At 38.8% G+C, this 25534-nt stretch overlaps 1 protein-coding gene across 1 annotated transcript in view; it reads right to left on the reverse strand.

Annotated features, from left to right (window-relative positions):
- The window catches only part of slit3 (slit homolog 3 (Drosophila)), a 180327-nt gene that overhangs the window by 15764 nt on the left and 139029 nt on the right, over window positions 1-25534 (reverse strand). Inside the window, exons 18-28 of the mRNA XM_065266536.2 lie at window positions 21752-21895; window positions 16301-16464; window positions 14085-14220; window positions 9775-9843; window positions 9413-9484; window positions 8996-9067; window positions 6887-6958; window positions 6251-6414; window positions 5723-5847; window positions 4036-4133; window positions 1621-1760 (exon numbers count right to left, since the gene is read on the reverse strand). Of these exons, the coding sequence (XP_065122608.1) occupies window positions 1621-1760; window positions 4036-4133; window positions 5723-5847; window positions 6251-6414; window positions 6887-6958; window positions 8996-9067; window positions 9413-9484; window positions 9775-9843; window positions 14085-14220; window positions 16301-16464; window positions 21752-21895 (1256 nt within the window). The remainder of the gene's footprint in view (window positions 1-1620; window positions 1761-4035; window positions 4134-5722; window positions 5848-6250; window positions 6415-6886; window positions 6959-8995; window positions 9068-9412; window positions 9485-9774; window positions 9844-14084; window positions 14221-16300; window positions 16465-21751; window positions 21896-25534) is intronic.

Consider the following 25534-nt stretch of genomic DNA (forward strand, 5'->3'; position numbering starts at 1 on the left):
GTTTACAGGTTCGTAACATACCGGTAAACAAAGTTTTTCTTCCAATACGATGTGAATATATTTCCTTGGATTGAAATATATGGAGGGCTAAATATATTTCTAATGGTTTACAATTTATTTACTTTGAAAATATATTTCAATAAAATTTACAATAAATGGCCGAAAAATATATCAGAGAAAAATATATCAGAGAAAAATATATTTTTCTAAACATATTCCAAAATATATTTTAGCAAATATTTGGCAATTTCTTGCATATTTAAAAATATATTAAAAAATATATATGTTTGCCGTATGGGTTGTGGTTTAAATTGCGCTTGTTTAACATCATCTGAATTAATGGCTTAATTGTTGTTATGATGACGAACTCAATCAATTTATTTAAGCTACATTTAAACAAAAGTTTTTTATTATATTTTATTTTTCTATTTTTTGTTGTTGTTTAAATGTAGCTTAAATAAATTGATTGCAACCACTTACCTTAAAAAACTGTATAAATCGAATGAAACATTTTTTCAGTGTATGTCATGTGGTACGTCCGAATTTCATTGACATTTCCCATATTTATATAGAAAGTACACTGAAAAAAATGATTCTTTAATTTACTCAATTTTTAAGGTAAGTGGTTGCAATAAATTTATTTAAGCTACATTTAAACAAAAGTTTTTTGTTTTGTTTTTCAAATTGTTTTGTTTAAATGTAGCTAAAATAAATTGATTGTGACCACTTACCTTAAAAAAATGTAGTAAATTGAATGAATCATTTTTTTTCCAGTGTACTATTTTAACGGTCGATGAGTACTTCATCTAATTCAATACATACTGTGATAGTATGCTATTTCGGATGCAGGGTTAGTCTGTAAAACAACGATTAGCAGTCTGCTATGTTTGGAGCACAACAATATTTTAATAGCTTTACAGCTTTACTAAAACAGTAATTGAAAGCCCTTTATGACATATTGTGCAATACAATGTTTCTCTGGGTTGGCTTTAAAATTCAAGTTTAAAAAAAGTTTAAAACTTCTTTAAGCTTGTAGGGCACACACAGCTGTCTCTCTGGTCCATGGTTAAAGATGTGGGCTCAAAGGCATATACAGACACGCACACACATAAACACACTACAGAACTGTACTCGCTCCAAGGAAGATGGCAAGGAGGCACCCAGTTATAATGACAGGGCCTGCTAAGAGCAGCTGTACACTCTCTCTGTTGAGGAAGAAGAAGTGAGGAGGAGAAACGGAGAATAAGAGTGGTGGTGCCACTGGGCGGCACTTGGCGTTTCTGAAGTAGAATCGAACAGGCATATTTAACAACAGCGGACATCTAAATCCCCTGCGTCAGGACTTATGTCAAAGGCTAGTTTGTTTAGTAAAACTGCCCACTACCAGTCATAAGATGTATATTATTTTGGTTTCCTAATGTTTGCTTAGCTCCCTCAGTTGTGGCAAAAGGATATAAATGCAGCTGGAACAGCCAAGCAACGCAGTGGCCTCATTGCGGCACAACTGAGTAAGACAAAAAGGGTAATATGACTACGAAAATAGTCCGAAAGATCCTGAAATGGGGTTAGAGAGTTTGCAACAGTATGGCTGCTGTTACTTGAAACAGAAAGCGTTTGTACCTCTGTAGTTAGGCGGGCAGATGCAGGTGTAGTTGTTGATTCCATCCACACAGGTGGAGTTATTCTCACAGTCGTTGTCTTCACAATCATCTGGATTCACCTCACACTGCTGCCCCTCGAACCCAGGAGGACACACACAGCTGCAGCAAGACAAAGATCAATACTTAAATGTTAGAACAAAAGAAAAACACACTGCACATGGTTCGAGTGATTTAGGCTATGGTTAAACAACCAAAAATTTCACAAAAACACGACAACCATGACAAAAAGATCCATGTAGAATGCTGTATTATGTCAGGCCAGTAGATGGCGATGTTACTTTGTAAAGAAACACGCATGCATACATAAATACACACAAACAAGATGGAGAAAGCATGGAGCAGTCTATTTTAGATGAATGATGAGGTTTATTACTACAAGTGACTATAAGGCGGACAAATTTTGTAAACTTTGCTGGAGCGTTAATAAACTTAAGCAACAAAAACACAGTCCTGTAGCCCTAAATTAACACATGCGCATCACTGTCATCAAAAATTTGGCGTTGTTTAAAAAAAATGCTTAATCTTGAAGATTTTTGCATTTTCAGGATCTCAAAACAAAGTTGTTATGTAAATGAACAGCCAAACCGCATAAAAACTTTCCTGTTTATTGTTGAAAATGTTGTTGTGTAAGCGGCCCCTTAATTCTGTTGTTTGACACCCAAATATAGAGAGATTGTTTGTCATCAGGTCTGCCATCAGGACAGTGATATTACCGAACAACTTAATTAACGACTTAACGGCTGTAATTTTTGACAAACGGAGAGAAAAATGCTAAATGCAACACCAGCATGTTTTGCTAAAATAAAGAGAAGCTATGATGCATAAGTTTTAATGAATCATACGTAATGAGACATTAATGAACTGTATTTTAATTTAAAAAAAGTAACATTTTTTAAAGTGTCGAAAACTACCTGTATCGGTAATGAGAATCAAAAAGTCGTGTACACAGTGTGACGAGGACATGAATCTTTTCACTAGAAAAATAAAAAGTAATCAGTTAACCTAATGTACTGCCAGATGTTTTTCTTCAAACAAAATCAACTTAATGTAAATATATGTGTGTACGTGTAAACAGTCCTTTAAAAATGTTACAATGGAGGAGAACAAAAGTCATAAACACTTCTTTCTTCCACTATTTCTTCATTTTTATTATGCATAAATATTCTGTAAATAATTTTTTTTTTGTCATTTGAGAATATCTAGTAGAACATCCAATTATTGTTTTCAGAATTTTTTCTTTTACAGAATTGTTTAAATTACTACCGAGCCCTTAAGGTTTTAAAAAAATCTAAAGTTTAGTTTCATGTTCTCACGTGCAACTTTCATGTGCTCACGCAAAACCTTCATGTGCAGAATTTTTTTTAAAGTTTAGTTTCGCGTGCGAAACTATCGCGTGCTTGCGTGAAACTATCGCGCGCGCACGTGAAACTATCGAAACTAAAATTAAAAAAAAATTCTGCACATGAAAGTTTCGCGTGAGCACATGAAACTAAACTTTACTTAATTTTTGCTCCATGTCCCCTTAGGGGCTCCGTAAATTACAACATAAAGATATGTTAGATATAGTGGGATGTGTTACGGTATAATGAGATTGTCAGAAGATAAAGCAATCAAATACAAAAATAATTTATTACCATGTTAAAATGATTGTTTGTGCAAGGTGTTATGATAATTTTTTGTGTTATATTTGCTGTCATATTTCAGTGGTTTCGTGAGAATGACCCTGAACCGCCTCATAGTGGCCTTTTTAGTTTGGAAGCTCAGTGACATATGTTTGCAAAAATTTCCATGGTAAGACATTGAGTAAGAGCAGTAACACATATCTCATCCTGTTGTTGAACCCACACCCGGTTTTACCCATCTACCCTGCCCATTGCCTGCCGGTTGAGCCATAAACTTCTAGTTCACCCCAAGACAAAACTCACAACAATAACACACATTCAACATATTTATTCAGCCCGGTCAAATCTCTTGGCTCATTTGCCGGTTGTGTAATGTCATTGGGAGTTACTCAAGCTCATGTGCCATTACTGCTGGCCGACAAAAATTGTATAGAGGCTTAATGTGACATTACCAAAGCTGCCGAGTGATTTATAAGACACAGGGAATGTTTATTGTCCCATTACAACAGTCCGCCTGTTTCTTGCTTATTTCAAAAGTCTGTGATTAATACAAGCTCTGAATATTTTTAATTCGCTGATTTTGTCCAGATTTTGCATGTCCATACTCAAAATCAAATTCAAAACATTTTTTTGATTTGTGGGTGAGACGTGAAATGATGCGAGCCAGACGCAAACTCACTGCACAGCATGAGCACCAGGGTTCAGCATTAATACCAACCCACTAAGCCATGGACCCGAAATAATTGGATTACCTGTAGTGCCCCTCTTGTCCAGGTGTGAGGTGGCATGTGGCTCCATTACTACATGGCTGGCTAATGCAAGCGTTAATGGGGATCTCACAATTACGACCCTGAGAAAAGACAGACATGAATAAGCTGGGTTAAAAGGTGAAAGGAATAAAAGCAATTTGCAACAAACCATAATGAATTCTGAGCAAAATGTCAACTTAAATGTTAATATCAATTTACCTTTTAAACTCTGGCTATCAAAAGCTTGCTACGGCAAAACTAAAAATGTATGACCTTATTCAGGGTAGATGCCATGTTTAATTTAAGTTAAAGGGATAGTTTGTACTGTATTAAAGCCCTAAGTCACATCTAATTTTCACAACCAATGTTTTCTTGAGATCTATAACAATTTAACCCATTAAAGAAGCTGTATGTCGATTCCTCACAGCCTCATTTTAATTCGCACCAACGTTATTAAGGCATCTATCCTAGGGATCATTGCTCATACTTAAAGACTTTTTCTACACCACTAACTCCAATATATATTAGACTTTCTTACACACCGTTTGTGCCACAAGCCTGAATAATACCTCAAATCATGCAGCCTATTGAGGAGAGATGTGTTAGGCTTACACAAAGATCATAATATCATATCGAGTGACATTTACATATCCTTCGCAATGCCCTATTAACTACATAAAAACACCCTTGCAACTGTGTAAGGAAATGCTCATTTGGATGCTAGCGACAACGTATCAACGTCCTGGTCACTGACCGCAACCCTAGCATTGTAATGATGGTGACTCACATAGGCAAGCATCACTCATATGTTCTTCGAAAATGGTATAATCTAGTTTGTTATGCTGAGCTATATCAATGCCCAGAGCCGGGTTTAGAATAACATTGTGGTTTATAGATGATGTATGAAGAGCAGATCCTTTTACACTTAGCGGTTGTTCCTCTGTGACTAACACTCTCCATTTCAATTTAAAACAAAAGCCATTGATATTTCTGTTTCCTGCGGTCTCATCAAAAAATGCCTCTGCTGTCTCTCTCTTTGTAGCTCATTTGGTAGAGCATTGCATTAGCGACGCAAAAGTTTTGGATTTGATTTCCAGGCAACACACACATACTGATGAAAAATGTATAGCTTGAATGCACTGTAAGTCGCTTTGCCAAATGCATGAATGCAAATGTAGGGCAATAGACATAAAACGCTCTCTCTCTCTTTCTCTCTCTCTCTCTTGCACGCCCTCCCAGTGTTTGATTTAATTCAGTACACTTCAGAACATTCTAATTAATCTTTACTTACTCGAAAGACAGACACACAAACATGCACACCTACAAGTGACCTTGAAAGTCGAGATTTTAATTAAAAAGACAGACCATTGGTTTTTGTCTCGTAGAGGGCGAAGGGTTAAGCTCTTATCTGTTCTTCAGCAGAACAACACTGACAGGAATCCCATAACCAAACAAAAGGCTAATGATTGCACGCTGCGGACCCATAGCGCACACATACATATGCACGCGTGCAGGCTCCACACAAATACTCATGAAACCTCAGTTATAGTGAGTTAGCTCAGGAAGATGGATGACAGGCCTTTCCTGCACGTAATAATGTGCAAAACCCAGAGGAATATTCTCTGGGTGTGTGTAAAAGGACGCCAAACAGCTGCCATCCCAGAATGCATCTGGGAAAGCGCATATTCACCTTGTAGCCAAACGGGCAGGTGCAGTGGTAAGAGCCGGTGACATCGCTAACACAAGTGCCGTTGTTTTGACAGGGGACTGCCAGACAGGGGGCGCACTTGGACATCAGATTCAAATCTGCTGGACCTAAAAAAACAGAACAGAGAAAGTTAAATATAAGAGAGTGCAAGAGATATAGAAACGGGAATGAGTGGAAATTAAAGGGAATTAAGATGTAAGACATTTCATTCGATGCTACTGTAGCTGAGCTGGTTAGGAACACAAAAGTCACAGGTTCAATCCCAGGAACACACATATTGATAAAAGAAAGCAAAAGCGGCTGCCAAATGCATAAATCTAAATGTCCATAATTTGTATCCACATTTTTTGGGTAAAACTAAATTTTCTGTAGGAAATAAGATGAAGACGACTTATAAGGCCTAATTTGGTCTTAAGGCAAAATATCAAGTCCCTATACTGTTATGATCAGAAACAAAACATCCAATGACTCTAGTCCTTTCTAGAGAAAAGACGATTTAGTAAGACTCACCTTTGCACAGAAAGCGGCTGAGGGGGGTTGTGAGCAGCAGTCGGTCCGCCATGTCGGGTGGTCCGGTGCAACGGGCGATGCCAGGCTCTTTATACCCAGCCTTCACCCACTGAGACAACCAGCGTAGCTCACAATCACAGTACAGGGGGTTTGCACCCAGAGCCCTGCATGACCGGAGATGCATTTTAGTCACACAAATTCTTTACGACACAAAGCCAACCTCTTTAGTCACTACAGACATACCGATTGCATTTCCTTTAATTTTGGGCCTAACAAAACACGGGGCCCTTATCCCTCAATGGGGATTTTTCTGACAGTTCTTTTCAATAAAGAAACAAGGAGCTACAGTAACCCCACTCCAAACCGGCAACGGGAGCTACAGCCGGAGAGAAAAAACTAAACATGGCCATAAGGCTCCATAATAGATGCCTTTTAGCTGTAATAAAATTTACAAAGATTTCCTGTGGGGCTCGGTCTCAAAGGCCGCTCTATAGCTAAGCTGCACTCTCTCCAGGTTGCACCCGGTAATGAGGTAAAACTTATAAAGTCTAAAGACCCGAGTTGGTCTCTTAGGCTGAGACTAGGAGCCCACCATTAATAGCGGCAGTGAGACCACACCGGCACACACATACTTACAGATGAGATAGAGATGTCAAGTGGTTGAAGGCTCCTTCGGGAATAGTTGAAAGGTCATTTCCGTGGAGGGTTCTGAAAAGAAGACAAAGAAAAGAAGTTGAAAAAAGCATGGAGCGCTGGGAATAGATTCATTGTTTTCCTCGATATAAATGATGAAAGAGTGCGCGAGGAAGAGAGAGTATAAAACATAAGGGTCAGTCATTCACTTCATGTAGCATAGATTATGGAAAACTGCTGTTGCTGTTTTGCATTGAGATTTAATTGTATGTCGTGTCAGTTCTGTTTAATCATTTCGCCTGTCCTATTACCGGGAGCTCAACCTGTATATATAAACTCTTGTTGCAATCTGAGCCGGCGATCTGACAGCTATGGCCCCCAAAGGGGACCGTAAGCGACAACCCTGGGGCATTTTGGGAAATTAAAAAGTGACAATGATGACTGGCTGGCAGACCTGACCCCCGAATAAGGGGGTGCCCTTTCATCTTTTTAGCATACTGTGCACACAGGGTGTTGATAGAAAGTAAAGCTTGGTGCAGAAAGACTTTAAGGGTGTTTTCTTCAACCATGTCTGGTTTTTATAAAACAAATAAATACCTTTCAAACATAGAAGTTTCAGTTTTAAACAAATATCCAAATCACCATTTTAGCCAATAATAAAATTTATATTTTTTTACACTTATTATTTTTTAGAAAATGTAAAATGTTAATTTTAAATCACCAATTGTTTAATTTTTTACATAGTAAATATACATTTGAAGTGAATCAAATAAGTTCATCAAAGTCCTAAAACATGAACGGGTGAACTTTTATGAAAGGTTTTAAACGACTTCAAATGTTGACCAGTGTAGTTGGATTTGATTATTTCACCCTTTGTTTACAGACGGCTCAAGAATGGTCTCCTTAGGTGTCACTGGGACAGTGCCCTTTCTAAAAGAATACCTTTACATATAGGGGGACTTCATATTAGCCCCTTAGATGTGCATATTGGTACCAAATGTATACACTTCTGTAAATAAATGGTACATATTACAGTAGGATCTCTTTAAAGGGTACTGCCATAGACTGTAAAAAAAAGATGGACGTATTGTCTGTGACGTCACCCATAGGCTCGTTTTTGAAGCCTAAAGTAGGCGATGCCTGCTGTCGCCATCTTGGCTGCGTGTCACCGCGCTTCATTTGCGGATATCCAAAAATGAGTAAAAAGGCGGAACGTGGGTGGAGCTAAGGTGGCTGGTTGCTGAAACCACGGCCACCTAGCTCGACTCTAGTGACAGCAGTGGCAGTTCACCCCTCACTCAAGTGGCCACGCCCTTAATTATGCTTTAAGGCTTAAAGGCGCAGTGTGTAATTTTTAGAAGGATCTCTTGACAGAAATGCAAAATACTATACAAAACTAAATTATCAGGGGGTGTATAAAGACCTTTCATAATGAACCGTTATGTGTTTATTGCCTTAGAATGAGACGTTTTATCTACATACACAAAGGGTCCCCTTACATGGAAGCCGCCATTTTGTGCAGCCATGTTTCTACAGAAGCCCTTAACAGACAAACTTTTTTATTAAGTTGTCTCCAACAATGACATGTTTTTCCGGTGGCGGCTACCGTAGCTTCTCTATGTGTTTCAAAAGCAAGAGGTGAGCAGTGGACTGAGCCATTGGTTGCAATTCGCAACCTCACCACTAGATGCCGCTAAAATGTACACACTGCACCTTTAATATTATTTAAACGGACCAAAAAAAATTGAACCAGGCTGTAAACATATTATTTTCTACTGTAAAGTTGGCCATTTTAACATGGAGGTGTATGGGAATTGACTCCCTTTTGGAGCCAGTCGATGAATTGCCGTTTAAATCACTTCTGCATTGAGTTTATCAGAGAGATCGGAAGGTTGCCCCTCAGGGACAGCCCCAGTGACAGCTAGAAACCGTTTTTTCTCCCCGAACAGTACTAATAAGTAAACTTCTTGTAAAGTATATAATGCAGGTTACATGGATCTCAGTGGTGCAGGGCTGCATGGGGAATTGTATACAGTACACATTGCATATTGTATGTGTGTATAAGATTGATGTGTACTAAGGGTTCACCAGGTAAAAACAAAAGGGTCTTACAGGAGGCGGAGGGAACGCAAGCCATCAAACGCATGGACCGGGACACAGCGAATCTGATTATAACTCAAGATGCTGCAGAGAAACAAAGACACAGAACGCTAAAATGTAAGAAGAGTTTGCAGAAAATGTCGTCTCCTTAAATATTATCATGTTCACATACTTAAACTCTAAAAATGGATGGGTTATTTTTAAGCCATGTTGGGTAAGTATTGGGGAGAAGACACCGCTGGGTTAAAATTTACCCAATGCTGGGTTATTATATCCCATGGTTCCAACATCGGGTCTTTTTAACCCAGCACATGTTCTGTCCAATATTTACCCATTATGGGTTAAAAATAACCCAGCTACTTTTAGAGTATATAAAGTATATCTGCTGATGTTAAACTGTATGACTGTTGGGTTGTAAGTTTAACTTACAGGGTAGCGAGTTGAGTCATGTTGTTGAAGGTGAGAGGGGCAAGAACATCGATGCTGTTGTTACTCAGGTCTCTGCAGGGAAAACATAAACACACAGCATACTGTATTAGATAACACACCTCGAGCACAATGTCTGTGATGGCCATCACAGTTTTACTACACTTGAGATTTGTATTGGTCACAGGTGCGATTGTAAACATTCTCGACAAAAGAGTGTGTAGAGTATGATGCCAATAGCAACAGGAGTTTGATAGCAAGGGTACACACATAAAAAATATACATTAAATCTACACTTTAAGTCACATTGGACAAAATTATCTGTCAAAGGAATTCATGTAAATCCAACGAGGAGAAATACATACAGCAGTGATAGTTGTTTCAGATTGGCCAACTCTTTGGGCACAGATGTGAGAAGATTTCCCTCCAGGTATCTGAAATGAAATGGGAAAACCTGTTTACAAAGAATTTGGTTACAAGTTAACAAATCTTGCAATTAACACTGCACTTTGTTCAAGTTTTTTGTATCAAATAAAATGATTTCTATTTTACTAGTATCTAACTGTAGGAGACAATGTGGATAAGCTAGTTCATGCATAAGAAGTCTCCCCTAAAACGTTATCTAGGTAGGCAGCTCATTAAATTTTAACACAAAACTAACAGACACAAAGATATCAGCTTGTATCGATTCTTTACAAAGTTTGCCCCAGGGTTAATTTTATCCTGATTTTGACACCTTGCACCAAGAAACCCAAGAGAGCTGCTAAAAGGTTCTCAGCTGAGCCCAGCAGAGCATCAACAGGCCCAGCATCACTACTAGAGACAATGACAGACAGATCAGAGAGTTCCCTGCTATCAGATGATAATGGAGTCTGTCAGTGAGAAAAAAGTGCACTGCTCTCAAGACAAAGGTTATTGTTCAAGTCCACAAAAACATTACTTCAGTAAATAAATCAGTGATTCTGTCTTGTATTGGTAACACTTTATAATTTAAAAAGGTTCCAATTGTTGACCTAACCTTAAAGGACACGTTTGGTATTTTACACTTAAAGCCCTGTTTTCAGATTGTTTATGATGAAATTGAACGGTTTTGACTGAAATTTCGACATATGATGCTGGCCCGAGAATTTTCGGGTGTTTCTTGTATCACCTCCCACCTCTATAATGGCTGTATAGGTGCACAGGAACAATCCTTCCTAAAATGCATTAAAGGATTAGTCCATTTTCTTAAAAGAAAAATCCAGATAATTTACTCACCACCATGTCATCCAAAATGTTGATGTCTTTCTTTGTTCAGTCGAGAAGAAATTATGTTTTTTGAGGAAAACATTGCAGGATTTTTCTCATTTTAATGGACTTTAATGGAACCCAACACTTTACACTTAACTCAACACTTAACAGTTTTTTTTCAACGGAGTTTCAAAGGACTCTTAACGATCCCAAACGAGGCATAAGAGTCTTATCTAGCAAAACGATTGTCATTTTTGACAATAAAAATAACAAATATACACTTTTAAACCACAACTTCTTGTCATGTAGATCCGGTCGTGATGCGCCAGCTGACCCCACGCAATACGTCATGACGTCAAGAGGTCACAGAGGACGAACGCGAAACTCCGCCCCAGTGTTTACAAGCGTCTTGAAAGAGGACCTTTCCTACGTTGTTGTATATCAACTGATACTAATTAATGTCTTTGTGGCAGTTTATTGTTTAAAATGGTCCGCAAATGTGCGTTTTATATATGTAACATGTGACCTCCCTACGTCACTACGCATTTACGTTAGGTCGCGCTGGACCGGACCTACACGAAAAGTTGTGGTTTAAAAGTACATATTTTTTATTTTTATTTTTATCGTTTCGCTAGATAAGACCCTTATGCCTCGTTTGGGATCGTTTATAGACCTTTGAAACTCCATTGAAAAAAACTGTTAAGTGTTGAGTTAAGTATTAAATGTTGGGCTCTATTAAAATCCATTAAAATGAGAAAAATCCTGCAATGTTTTCCTCAAAAAACATAATTTCTTCTGGACTGAACAAAGAAAGACATCAACATTTTGGATGACATGGTGGTGAGTAAATTATCTGGATTTTTCTTTTAAGAAAATGGACTAATCCTTTAAACTTTCGTTTACAAAGACGTGAAACTCACCGAGTGGTCAGGGGTGTTCACTGATATGCTCACACAAAAATCGCTGCAAAAGATGCTTTCCAACGGGTTTTATCGTAGTTTTGTCCAACTCCATTGACTTGTATTAGATGTGCTGTGAGGTACGGTATTACTCTGCGCCGGGAACTTTGTTTCTATTCTTGCAATTGGCAAAGGCGTTTTATCGCCACCAACTGGGCTGGAGTGTCTTTTATTCAAGCTCTCAGCGGAAGAATGTACGGGTGTGAGGCGATTGGAAAAATAGGTCCACAAGTTTACAACGAATGCTAAAACACCTGTTGGAAAGCATCTTTTGCAGCGATTTTTGTGTGAGCATATCAGTGAACACCCCTGACCACTCGGTGAGTTTCACGTCTTTGTAAACGAAAGTTTCATGCATTTTAGGAAGGATTGTTCCAGTGCACCTATACAGCCATTGTAGAGATGGGAGGTGATAGAACAAACACCCGAAAATTCTCCTGCTTCCTGCTTGATTACAAAAATCTTCCATTATGTTCAGCAGAACAAATAATGTATACAGGTTTAAAACTACACTAGGGTGAAGTTTCTCTTTTATACCAAATATAGTTACCCGAGAAGCAAAATTGCAGTACATAAAATATTATTTCTTGTTCTCAGACAGATCTATTAAAACGATTTTTTGCTACGATAACGGAATCAGTTTACCTCTGCTATGAACAAACAATTTGTTCTTTTGCTGAAAAACCAACAGAGGTTTGGCACTATATTCTTGTTCACCTTCCTCACTAATAACCGTTTGCTATACAGTATCAGTCTCCCTCTGTCACATGTTATTGTTATCCTGTGATTTCTTGTCTCGTCTCTGAGTCTCAGTCATCTCATTGAATTGCTGTCCCTGTGTCTCTCCATCTGTCTCCATCACTCTGTTTTGTTCATCTTTCTGGGTGTATGAATGGGTTGTGTGCAGTGATAATGGACCTGCGTGTCAGGGGTTGTGTGATAGCACTGTGCTTTCTCTCCATCTGATTGGTTGATTGGATGACAGAAGCATTTACTCAGCAATGGTTCACTGGGTGTGAGCAGACTGCTCATACTTAGAATCACGGTCATCGGTCAGCTTGTGATATGAAATGGGTAATATTATTCCATGCACATGAAGATGTCTAAGAAAACCACTGTATTGGTTATGACAAGACTCCTGGCCATTGATGGTTAAATACATGCCAGAGTCAAAAATGCCGGTTAATATATCTGATGATTGTTCGAAACCTGGGGTAGTGTGGTAGTGGTTAAATGGAATTAAAGGATTAGTCAATTTTCTTAAAAAAAATCTAGATAATTTACTCACCACCATGTCATCCAAAATGTTGATGTCTTTCTTTGTTCAGTCAAGAAGAAATTATGTTTTTGAGGAAAAACATTCCAGGATTTTTCTTATTTTAATGGACTTTAATGGAACCCAACACTTTACACTTAACTCAACACTTAAAAGTTTTTTTTCAACAGAGTTTTAAAGGACTCGAAACGATCCCAAACAAGGAATAAGGGTCTTATCCAGCGAAACAATTGTCATTTTTGACAAGAAAAATAAAAAATATGCACTTTTAAACCACAATTTCTTGTCTTCCTCTGGTCCTGTGATGCGCCAGCACGACCTCACATAAATGCGTAGTGAGGTAGAAAGGTCACGTGTTACATATATGAAACGCACATTTGGGGACCATTTTAAACAATAAACTGACACAAAAACATTAATTAGTATCATTCGACACACAACAACGTCGGAACGGTCCTCTTTCTCCACACTTGTATACACTGTGGCATAGTTTTGCATTCATCCTCTGTGACATCTTGACGTGATGCTGTATATATGTGAGGTCGCACTGGCGCATCACAGGACCAGAGGAAGACAAGAAGTTGTGGTTTAAAAGTGCACTTTTTTATTTTTCTCAAAAATGACAATCGTTTTGCTAGATAAGACCCTTATGCCTCGTTTGGGATCATTTAGAGTCCTTTGAAACTCCGTTGAAAAAAAACGTTAAGTGTTGAGTTAAGTGTTAAGTGTTGGGGTCCATTAAAGTCCATTAAAATGAGAAAAATCCTGGAATGTTTTCCTCAAAAATCATAATTTCTTCTCGACTGAACAAAGAAAGACATCAACATTTTGGATGACATGGTGGTGAGTAAATTGTCTGGATTTTTTTTAAGAAAATGGACTAATCATTTAAGCTGATGAATTGAAAATGTTACAAGAATTAGCTGATTTTAAATAAATTGACATAAAGATACACTTGAATAAAACCTCTATATTAAAAATGAACAGATTAAAGGTCACAAGACCAAAATGTAGCAATATTAATACATTTAGTATTCACTGCTAACTACAGTTGTGGTTGAGACCTTTTCTAAACCGAAGCACGGACACAGTCCTGCCTGGTTGATGATAAATATTTGATACTAAATGAAATAAGATTAAGTTATGAATAATCCATAATATGACCCAAAAGACAATATGCAGAGAGAGAGGGTTTTTAAATAAAACTCACAATTCAGTCGTATCTTTAGGGATACCCTTAGGTAGAGATCGCAACCCTCGATTACTACAACGCACCACCGTGTCCGAGCATGTGCAGGAGTCCGGACAGCGTGGGGTCGACGGCAGACAGACATTCTCTTCCACACCTGAGCGAGACAGAGAGAAAGACTTCAATATTTTATGCATCATGCAAGAGAAAATTTGTTGCTAAGAGATCTAATATAGAAACTCATCAATTCTTTAAAAGGACTTAATAGAAACAAGGGAAAGGATGGCTGAAAAACCACAGGTGTGCACCCGTCATTACACGTTCTCCCAAAACAGCGCTTTCTCCAATCTGCAGGAGCAGTCTGGGTATCGCTATTACAACACGCACTTGCTCATAATAAGTGATACGCTGCATGGGAGTTTAACATCAGCAGCTTAATATTGCTCTTGGCTCGATCGCTCCTCATTTCCTGCAAGCAATACTTGCAGCCTTCCTCTCGAGCTGCTTTCATCCAAACTCCACGAGATGTTATCCGATAAAGTCTAAATTACTTTACAGATTACAAAGAAACAGCGAATTAAGCCATTAATGGGAGGTAATGGAGGCTCCAACAATAACACGCGGGCCAAGATCTGCCGCAAACATGGAGGAGCCAGGGGGGTCGTGGGCTTGTATTACAATAACCAGACTTTTTCAACCTACCAAAAATATCTTCCCGTAAATCAATTTAGCTTTACTTTGTTACTCTAACTGTAATTGCAGAGTGCTGGCTGGAAATAGCTGGATGTTTTGGCGACGATTTTAAGTGATGGTGCCCTCAACCCAACTCGAGGAGGATGAAAGCCTCATTGCGTCGAGCGGAATAACAACACGCGAGTACTGACAGACGACGACTTCTAACTAATGGACCTCAAGCCAGGGTGATTTTTCTCACTTTGAAACTCTTCATTTCAAAGCGCTTCTCTGTCTACAGCCTTAACACAATATTCCCTGACGTCTTAAAGCAGCAAGAGAGTTGTTTCTACTCAGAAGGCCGTAGCTTTGACAGGGAGACTTTCTGAAGCACAGAAGCCAAACCGCAGTTCCTTTTTCTCCGTTAAACTTTATGTCAGTCTCAAGGGGTTCTGTTTTCCTCTCCGTCTTTATGGACAAGTTCTTCCCTATAAAAACCAGAGCGAGGAGAGATAATGTTGAGGCCTCCATGCTCGGCGTTTAATTTGTCCTTACGGTGCCCTCGCGGCGCGGCCTTGTGGGAAGCCGGCCTGGTGCGATTTACTCAAACGCTGGGAGAACGGGAAGGTGTGGAAAATCCGAGGAGATGGAGCGTTGAGAAAGCCCAAAATGGTGTCTAGCAGGAGCCGATTTCATGGCCTGATGTAAGCAGTTTGATTTCATGGGAACTGTAGATGGATGTGGTGTAGATGGCGTAGGCAACAGACCAAAGTAGTAGCTGAGGTCTGCAAACTCTTATTAATGTCCTGACAATAAACCTCTGATTCATGAGGAACCACGTGAACCAAGTCTGTACAGTATGCAACTTTTAAACAGATCAGGAGCAGCAGAACAGTTTGGAACTGAATGAAAACTGAATGTTTGATTGACACACACTTATGTTCATGGAATTAACTCTTTCGCCGCCATCAAGAAAAAACGCTTCCCTGCCAATGATGCGATTTTCTGTCTTTCCGCAATACCGCTATTATACACGCACTGTACGCAGACCCTCGCATATGCATAAAAAATGCAACATACTTCGGCCATAAGTCGCTTAGGCATGACGCACGTTTGCGTGGATATGACTATAAATAAATACCAAATGTCAAAAGTTCAGCAGGTTTTTATTTGTGTATGTGCCTGCTTCGTAACTTTTTAAAATCCAGTGTCAAAACAGAAAAATACCAAACGCCTCTAGTGGCCATTTTTCATTACCTGACACATATCACTGAATTGTGCTAATACAGCACATCTGTGTATGTGGGAGGCCCTTTAAAGCGAGGGGATATGTTTAATTCATTAGCTTAAAGTCCCAAAGTATTTCCAGACCGGTTAACATCCCATACAGCATCTTTAAAGAGGTAAGGCTTTCCAATAACAACACCTTTCAGCCATGGCATAATAATCGTATGAGCTTATTGCTTTAAAATAAACTCTTTAAGGCAGGCACGGATTCATTAACAGGATGAATTCATGCATAAGATTATGTGCTAGAGGAAGCGGCACAATTAATAGAGTTATACCGTCACAGGTGAAATCAGGCATGGCCACATCCTGTATTGGGATCTCCTTTAGGAAGGCAGGTTTCTGGCAGCGTGGGTTCCCACTAACCACCCTGGTCTTCTTAAGCCAAAGTCCCAGCCAGGCTAAGTGACAGTCACACACGTAGGGATTAGACAGCAGGTTACTGTACACAAAACGAAAAGAAAACACAAACCTCATTACTGTATAATTACAACCGTATGCAATCAGCAAGGTTATATTACCACATAAACAATTAAACAGTGGGGGAACTGCGTGGGAGCATTTGCATTTAGATAACAATATTACATGTTGTGTCTACAGTGCAACCTGCGGACATTTTTATGTAGTTTACACAAATCATAATGTTTTTTAATTTAGTTATTTAAATGCATAATTGTACTGTACAATGGCATGCAATTTTTTTTATTGGCTTTGCAACCTTTAAAAAACGCCAGAAAAGAAGTTATAGCCTTCATGAATGGCCATTCAGTCTACCTCAGACAGTTTGACAACTTGAAAGCAAAATGGATAGCTGTGTACTGTAGACCAGTGATTCAATAATATGGAAATGAAACAGACAATATATTGCCTTTTGTCAAGGCTTGCAATGCTTTGAATGATTAATGTCTGAAAATGATATTAGCGAGCTTTCCTCTGCCAATTTTGATTAGAATAATGACTTGACAGAATAATGAATCATCACATCATGTAAATAAATTCGATTAGATTAAATAAGAACCCCAGTTATATCGCTGTTATAACACAGGCATTTAAAGAAAGTGCTTCAGAAACAGTATAAAGTCTGTGTAATAAGACACAGACACATTTTTATCAGGATTGGGTGCAGAGTGATCCATCAAGCGATGGCTATAGGGACCGCTGGACTGAGGCTGCTTCACAACCAGCTTATTGACCCATTTTTCACACGTCCTCTTTGAGCTCTGGAAATTCAGGCACTGGAGCAAAGACCTAAATCATAAAAGTTTAGCCTTGAGTACAAAGCGTCACCAGCAATGACTCTAGAAGGCCCACCGGGGAAACGAGTTGAAGGCCAGCTCAGACGCCCGTCTAACTGATACACACGGATAGCGGCGACCCATGCTGGTACAGGTACAGAGAAACTCTTTAAAAAGCAAATAGAGTAGATGAGAGTGTCTGCTACACTATAGCCTACGGGATAAATTAATGGAGTGTGCTGACCTTCTGATGTTTGCCAATAGACCCTTTACAGCTTAAGTGTATGGGCCCATGTTAACACGACCCTCTCTTTCTCACCAACAATGTGTTTGCCTTTAATATTCTTGCAACACTGTAACACATAACTTCTTTCAAAGGGCAAAAATGCTACATTAAGAAAATGAGAGAGAGAGAAAGAGAGAGGGGGAAGAGGGAGAGGAGGGTATTCTGCATAATTATACTTTATGCCCAGATGTTTCAAGGTTTCTTTAAACTGTGCATTTTAAATATGCACTTTTAAACCCCAACTTCTCGTCTTGCACTAGCCGTGTGATGCGCCACCACAACCTTACATATTACATAATAAGGCGAAAGGTCATGTGTTACATATGTGAAACGCACTCTTGTGGACCATTTTATACAATAAACTGACACAATGACGTAAATTAGCATTATTCCAAATACAACAATGTTGGTACGGTCCTCTTTCTCCACACTTGTGAACTGGAGCAGTGGTTTCATATACGTCATGTGTGATTACATAATACGTAAGGGCGCATCACAAGGCTAGTGCAAGATAAGAAGTGGTTAAAAAGTACTTATTTTTTGGGCCACATAAGGGATCATTTGGAGCCGTTGGAAGCTGCGTTGAAACTGTAAACTGTTAAGGTCCAATAAAGTCTATTAAATTGAGAAAAATCCTGGAATGTTTCATTTATTCTCAACTGAACAAAGTAAGACGTAAACACCTTTGATATCATGAGGGTGAGTAAATTATCAGATTTTTTTATGAAAGTGGACTAATCCTTTAAATTTCTGTTAAACTTAATAAACTGAAGATAAAAAATTAAAATAGCTATTCTACTATTATAAGAATAAACTATTATACATCAAAAATTTTGCACCACTCAAGCAACCTTTGTTCTGACTGCTCCATTCAGCCCTGCAAACTCTCTGTCCGGAAACACTCATCCGCTCTGCTCTAATTTCGGCAGAGGTGGAGGGGTGAATGATGAGAGTAACGGTGGAGAAAAAGTGTCCAACGTGCCTGCTGTACAACAGAGGGAAAAGAATAGCAGTCTCTCTCTCTCTCTCTCTCTCTCTCTATGAATATTTTTAGTTGGCTTATGCTGGACATGGCTATGTCAGAAGCTGGGTAATTAGAGAGCTGGCAAATTGAAGAAAGGACTGAAAATGATAAGCAAAATAGTCTAAAGTGGGTTGATTGAAAAAACTGCCTCTTGAGAAAAGAGTGACACTATCATTGTATATCAAAATTTCCTGTATAGATGGTTTCAGCGGTAACAACATAAACAAACAGCTTTTGTGGCCCAAACTTAATTTCCGGTCGACTTACACATAGAATCAATAACAACAGAGCCCCTCTAGAGTAAATTATTTCTGATAACAAGTGAAATAAATAACCAGTAAAACACCTTAGCTCAAATCATAGCTAAAGAGTATTAACCATTATACAAGCTAACGTTACTGTGTAAAATGTATTTATACAATGTTAACTACAGATCCTTAAATTCTTGCCTGGCTGCCAAAGTGCCAAAAGCTCCTTGGCACAGCAGTGATCCATGCTCGCTATCTCTCCTCGTCTTATGGAAGCGAAAACATTTTTATTTTCCTCAAGGTATTTGTTCCAGAGGTTGGTTTAGTCACTAGCCATACCAATAAACAATCCGGAAGTTAACTTTGGCTCAGACGCATAACCGAGGAAACGCGTGTGTCCTATAAAACCGTCTAAATTAACTGTGTATTGTACACGGTTGCATCTGCATTGTTGGTCTAGGCACGCAATGCATTTGTTTTTCAGTGGCATGTGCCACAAATGCTGAGCTGGGCTAATGGTGGACTTTCTCAACTGAACTATGCATATTTTATTATACTAACTAAAAGAAGCATGATTAATTACAAAGATTTTCATAGCATTTTTCAATTAATTAAACACTATGGGGTGGTTTCTCCGACAGGTCTAAAGCCTAGTCCCAGACTAAAATGCATATTTAAGGTGTCTTAATTTAAAACAGCTTACATGCAATAACGTAAAATATATCAATGCCTTTGTTTGGTCTCAGTTTAAATGTATGTTTGTAAAAACTACTTAAATGTGCTATAATAAGGCCTAGTCCTGGCTTAGGGTGCATGCACACCAAAGCTTTTATGCCGGTGGCCGTCATATATTTTCAATTGGTTCCAATGGAAGTGCTGCGTTTTTAAAAAAAGCTAGCAACTGTCTTTTTCTTCTGGCCTAAAAGTTGGCTTTTTTCCATGCAGAGCACCAAGAGTTGAAAAATATTCAACTTTGGGTGAAAAGCTCAGCTTGTCAATGTCAGCTCTCACACGGCTGTCCAATCACAGTGGAGGAGGGGCGAGACAAATAGCACAGCAACCAACCGATTGATATACAAAGCAGAAGTATCACTGCAACCAAAGCGCTCAGCTGAAGAAAGCTGGCAGTCGGCTGAAAAAAAGTTGTCCGTCGGGAATTTTCAGCCACGTAAAAAGCTTTGGTGTGCATGCCCCCTTAATCTGAACCACTGGCGGTCGGTGACTTTTTTTTCGAGGGCGCCCGATGCGAAGTTCGTCACAACATGTATGTAGCCCGGTTCCTTATTTCAAAATGTGTTCTGTGCGTCAAGTGATCCTATGTCCATCATGTGTCTTGTCAAAATAAGTGATTGCTGCAGACGCATCTAAAAGGTTTACGATAAAAGAGACGCTCGCGTTTGCCAGATACTCGTATAATCTCATGCGCAATCAGAGTTTACTGTTAAGGCCGGGAGTGTCTTGCGTGTATTTTGTGAACGTGAGCGTCTCTTTTATCATAAACGGTTTTGACTTATAACGTACATGTCTTATCTATAATAAACAGTATCTAATATAAACACTGTCAGATAAAAGGTACAAAAGCTGTCACAGGGATGGCACCCCTTAAAATGGTCCTAATATGTACCACAGGTACAGATATGTTTCTTTGAGGCACTAAAACGCACTGTTGAGTCACAAATATGCTCTCTTTAGGTACAAATGTGTACTTTTTGTGTACCATCACAGCTTTTGTACCTCTTTATTTTAACAGTGTAATATGCATGCTGCAGTGGTAAGCTTCATAACGTAAAAAAACTGTTTATGCCTTGAGACTCTTACTGTTTAGATGACTTCATTGTGTAATTTCTTTCTGTTGTTTATGCATGCAAAACTTCCTTAGGTGGGAAAAATGAAAATCATGTCACCCCATCTGAATAAGAACAATGTGAGCGCCTCTGAATCTCATCACATATTTCGAGTGTTTACTGACTGAAAGACAACAAACCATGTGTATTGTTGCACATTATGATGTGTGCCTGATATCGTAATTCATCCGGTTAGAGGCGCTTGTTCTGGTGGCAGTCGTAATCACGTTCATATTTTTAAATGATGGTTCCACTTTGTTATTTTGAATGCTTTACCAGCATCTGTGTCTTTATGAACATCTGTGAGATCTCTTTTTTAATTTCTCTGTTGTTTTTTCTCGTCTTGTAAATCGCTCAGGGCTCTCTTATGAAAAGAGTTCACTTTTGTTTATCAGCTCTTTGTTTACTTCCCAGCAAAATGCTAGGCCGGTATTAATCTGTATTAAAAATGTACCGCGCACAATTCTGGCCAGCTGTTCTTTATTTTTTCCTCACACAATCAAAAACAAAAATGAAATGGTGGCAGAGAGGACTCTGTAAATTTGCCTTTGTATGGACATGATCATCATTGTGCAAAAATCTACTCCAAGCAATTTTCCTTTTCAGACATTTTTGAATAATTCTCCCTGCCCCGGGGGGCAAGCCAACATTTGAAGTTTAAGAACAACCATTTTCGGCCGGGACAAGAAAACATAACCTCATAATTTTGAAAAACATCTGCAAACAATAAAGCATTCGAAAAAATGAAATTCTTCGCCTGAACCGCATCCTTATCCTCTCTGCATATGGAGATATAATAGGCACTTGATTGGTGGTGGTGCGTGACCCGATAGACTGTTTGACTTCCTGCGTGTTTGTGTGCAACGGAACAGAATGTTTTAACCTGAATCAGCATGTGGGTTTGGTACGGACACAGCAGCTTCGGCGAATAGTTTTGTTGGGCAGCGAAGATTGTTTCGCTTTAAATTCGGAAGAATTATGTACTATTATTTTGAACGCTGAAGAATTTTAGTCGGTTAAGGATGCATGACTGACTGAAGTCATGGGGTGAATGAACCGTGCTTGTGTGTTTTGTGGGTGTGGAGGACTTACATTGTGGAGAGAGAATGCAGAGTGCTGAAAGCTCCTGGGGCGATAGTGGAGATCCGGTTATCGTACAGGGAAAGCAGGCGCACGGAGCTCAGTCCGGTGAAGGTGGCGTTATCAACACAACTGATCTGATTACTCCTCAGCATCCTGAGAGAAAAACAGAAGGAGGTCTGAGCGCACACTAAAAAGTTTATCAGATTTTACTGTGCACTGTAAAAAATTCATATCGACATAAATGTATGTTAAAAATGTATACTTGCTTTTTTAAGTTATGTCAAAAAGTAGGTTGAATAAGTTACCTGGTTGCCTTAAAATTAAAAAAAGTTGTGTAAAAATTGTTGAATAACCTCAAAATTTTAAGGCAATCAGGTAACTTTTTTCAGTGTACTGTAACCACATGCACTGCCGGTGCAGCAGACACGATGAGACAGGTCCTGCTTGACACAGGATGAGTCGGGTTTGTGTGTGTGTGTGTGTGGTTGGGGAGGGGTGAGATGCCCAAAGCAATCAGGGTCTCCTAAAGCCTCTCAGCAGCACAAACTAAATGCAAACCAGAGCCGGTCGTGATGAAAAACCGAAAGCAGCAAATTCGACATTATACTCCGACAAACAGGGATCTGAGACAAGCAAACTTAATTTGGACACATACTCCTGGGATTTGAAAGCCACCAAATCCAATATTATAGGGGCATGATTCCATTCATTTGCTCATGTGCACTCCTCTCTCTCCAATTAAGCTAATTATAGAGAAAGAGAGACAGAGCAGACCTTAGGAAAGCTTTCCAACCACCAAGCTTCAGGAATATGCATTGTATTAGCATCTTTGTGACCGATAGCACCCAGCATAGAGGACCCGTACGTTTTTCTGGGAAGATTTGTGCGGTTGACATTTTGATTAGATTTGACAATTTCAGTTTGTCTGTTGCTGAGAGTGGGGAATATTTTACAAAATTGTTTTTTTAAAATGACTATATAGGCGGATCCTCTTTGTCTGCATCTCCAGTGCATTTATATGCCAGAACTGTATATATGATTGCGAATGTGGTTTGGATGAAAATGTGAACCTTGAGGGATACTTAAGTAGGCCCTGGGGTCACAATATATACCTGTTTTAAATAATGTACAGTATATACACTCACCCAATTTTAGGAACACCATATTAATACTGTGTTTGACCCTCTTTTGCCTTCAGAACTGCCTTAATTCTACGTGGCATTGATTCGACAAGGTGCTGAAAGCATTCTTTGAAATGTTGGCCCATATTGATAAGATAGCATCTTGCAGTTGATGGAGATTTGTGGGATGCACATCCAGGGCTCTCGTTTCACCACATCCCAAAGATGCTCTACTGGGTTGAGATCTGGTGACTGTGGGGGCCATTTTAGCACAGTGAACACATTATCATGTTCAAGAAACCAATTTGAAATGATTCGAGCTTTGTGACATGGTGCATTATCCTGCTGGAAGTAGCCATCAGAGGATGGGAACATGGTGGTCATAAAGGGATGGACATGGTCAGAAACAATGCTCAGGTAGGCCGTGGCATTTAAACGATGCCCAATTGGCACTAAGGGGCCTAAGGTGTGCCAAGAAAACATCCCATACACCAGTGGTTCCCAACCTTTTTAGCCCTAAGTACCCCCACAGCCCTATCAGTAAGGCTCAAGTACCCCTTCATCGAAACTAAACCAAAGTTGTGTTTTAAAGACAAATAATTAGTAATATTAATTCATTTATTAATTATAAACCTTAAAGTTAAAAGCACTGACTGATGAAGTATGTTTATTTCAACAAACATTTTGCATTTTATCACCTCATTTGCATTTTAAAAGGCTCAGGCCTAAAAAAATGGCAATTTTGACATGCTATAATTAATTATCTGTAGGGTGTTTAGAGATAAAACTTCACATACGGACTCTGGGAACGCCAAAGACTTATTTTACAAATTAAAAAATTTAATCATATGACCCCTTTAAGGGCCAGATTTGCTAACAGCTTGCGCAAACCATCATTTTGGCGTTAAATAACGACTGAACTTACTAAAGACACACAGTAGATATTTAGCTCTGAAAATGTGTTATTTTTGCGACCTTATTTGTGGAAGTTTTCCTTTTAGAAGCAACATTAATGCGAGGAGAGTATTAAATTAATGCGAGGGAGTATAAAATTTTGCCAGAGGAACATACTTTTAAAAAAAATATATATAGTTTGCCAAGCCATGCTATGTTTAATTTGATGGAGAAAAGAGGAGGAGAAATCACAAGGAGAAGTCAAATCAGGTATTTCAAAACTTATTTTACCCTTCATCTTTCGTCCGTTCTTAGTGTACTTTTACTTAGCTGGAATTTCACACTCCGCAGTCCGCTTTTTCATTGTGATGCCCTGCCGAGGTCTCTTATTTGCTACCATGTACTAAATTGCGCTGCTCTTAAAGATTGCAATGGTCATTATGGAAATGTGCTTATGTCTTTATTGTGCCTGTGTATTTTATTTGCGCCTTTGTAGTAAATCACACGCAAATTTTCCACTACGGCGCTTATTTGGAATTGAGCTCTCACGTCCTTTTTAGTAAATGCCCTAAATTTACTAAAATCTCAATTTAAGTTACTGATAATTAAAGTGTGCAAATAAGTTAAATTATTCTGTTCAAATATAAAGAGAAACAACATGTGTTAAGACATTCACTATAAATACAAAAGACATACGGGACAAAATATGTTAGCCAAAAACAATCCAAAAGTTTTTTGCGTCATTTGAAAATGCAATGGCAGCGGGAATGAATATCATTATTTGAAGATTATTTATAGTTAATAAACTTTGTGTCTTTAGAAACTATTCAGGTTCATTAAAAATAGTCAGATCGTTCTTGAGTTGGACATCGCTATTGCGTTTTGGAGCATGCAGCGCATTTACTCACGACGGCTAATAATTTAATGATAAGATTAAAATTACAAAGTAATCCTTTTTACAATGCTTTCCTCACAAAAATCCATCTTAGGTAAATTACTGGACAAACGAAAGACATTTTTATTAAAAGTAATTGAGATCAAAGCAAAATCTAAATCTTTTCGCGTACCCCCTGGAAACTCTTCACGTACCCCCTGGGGTACGCGTACCCCCGGTTGGGAATCACTGCCATACACCATTACACACCACCACCACCAGCATGCACAGTGGTAACAAGGCATGATGGATCCATGTTCTCATTCTGGTTACGCCAAATTCTGACTTCACCATCTGAATGTCTAAACAGAAATCAACACTCATCAGACCAGGCAACATTTTTCCAGTCTTCAACTGCTCAATTTTGGTGAGCTTGTGCAAATTCTAGCCTCTTTTTCCTATTTGTAGTGGAGATGAGTGGTACCCGGTGGGGTCTTTTGCTGTTGTAGTCCATCCGTCTCAAGGTTGTGCGTGTTGTGGCTTCACAAATGCTTTGCTGCATACCTTGGTTGTAACGAGTGGTTATTTCAGTCAAAGTTGCTCTTCTATCAGCTTGGCCCATTCTCCTCTGACCTCTAGCATCAACAAAGCATTTTTGCCCACAGGAGTGCCGCATACTGGATGTTTTTCCCTTCTTACACAATTCTTTGTAAACCCTTTAGTGTTTCTTTAGTGTAACCTCTCTTGGCATTTAAACACATTTTGAGCTTTTTTGAGTCATTCGATTAGAATTAGAAATTAGGATTTAATTATTTTATTTTATTATTTATTTAGGTTTAAAAGATCCTGCAGTTGCTTGCTATTGCTCAAGTGGAAAGGGAGTTTACCCTTAAAACTTGACAC

This window comes from Paramisgurnus dabryanus, chromosome 16 (genome assembly GCF_030506205.2).
Source record: "Paramisgurnus dabryanus chromosome 16, PD_genome_1.1, whole genome shotgun sequence".
Taxonomy (NCBI): domain Eukaryota; kingdom Metazoa; phylum Chordata; class Actinopteri; order Cypriniformes; family Cobitidae; genus Paramisgurnus; species Paramisgurnus dabryanus.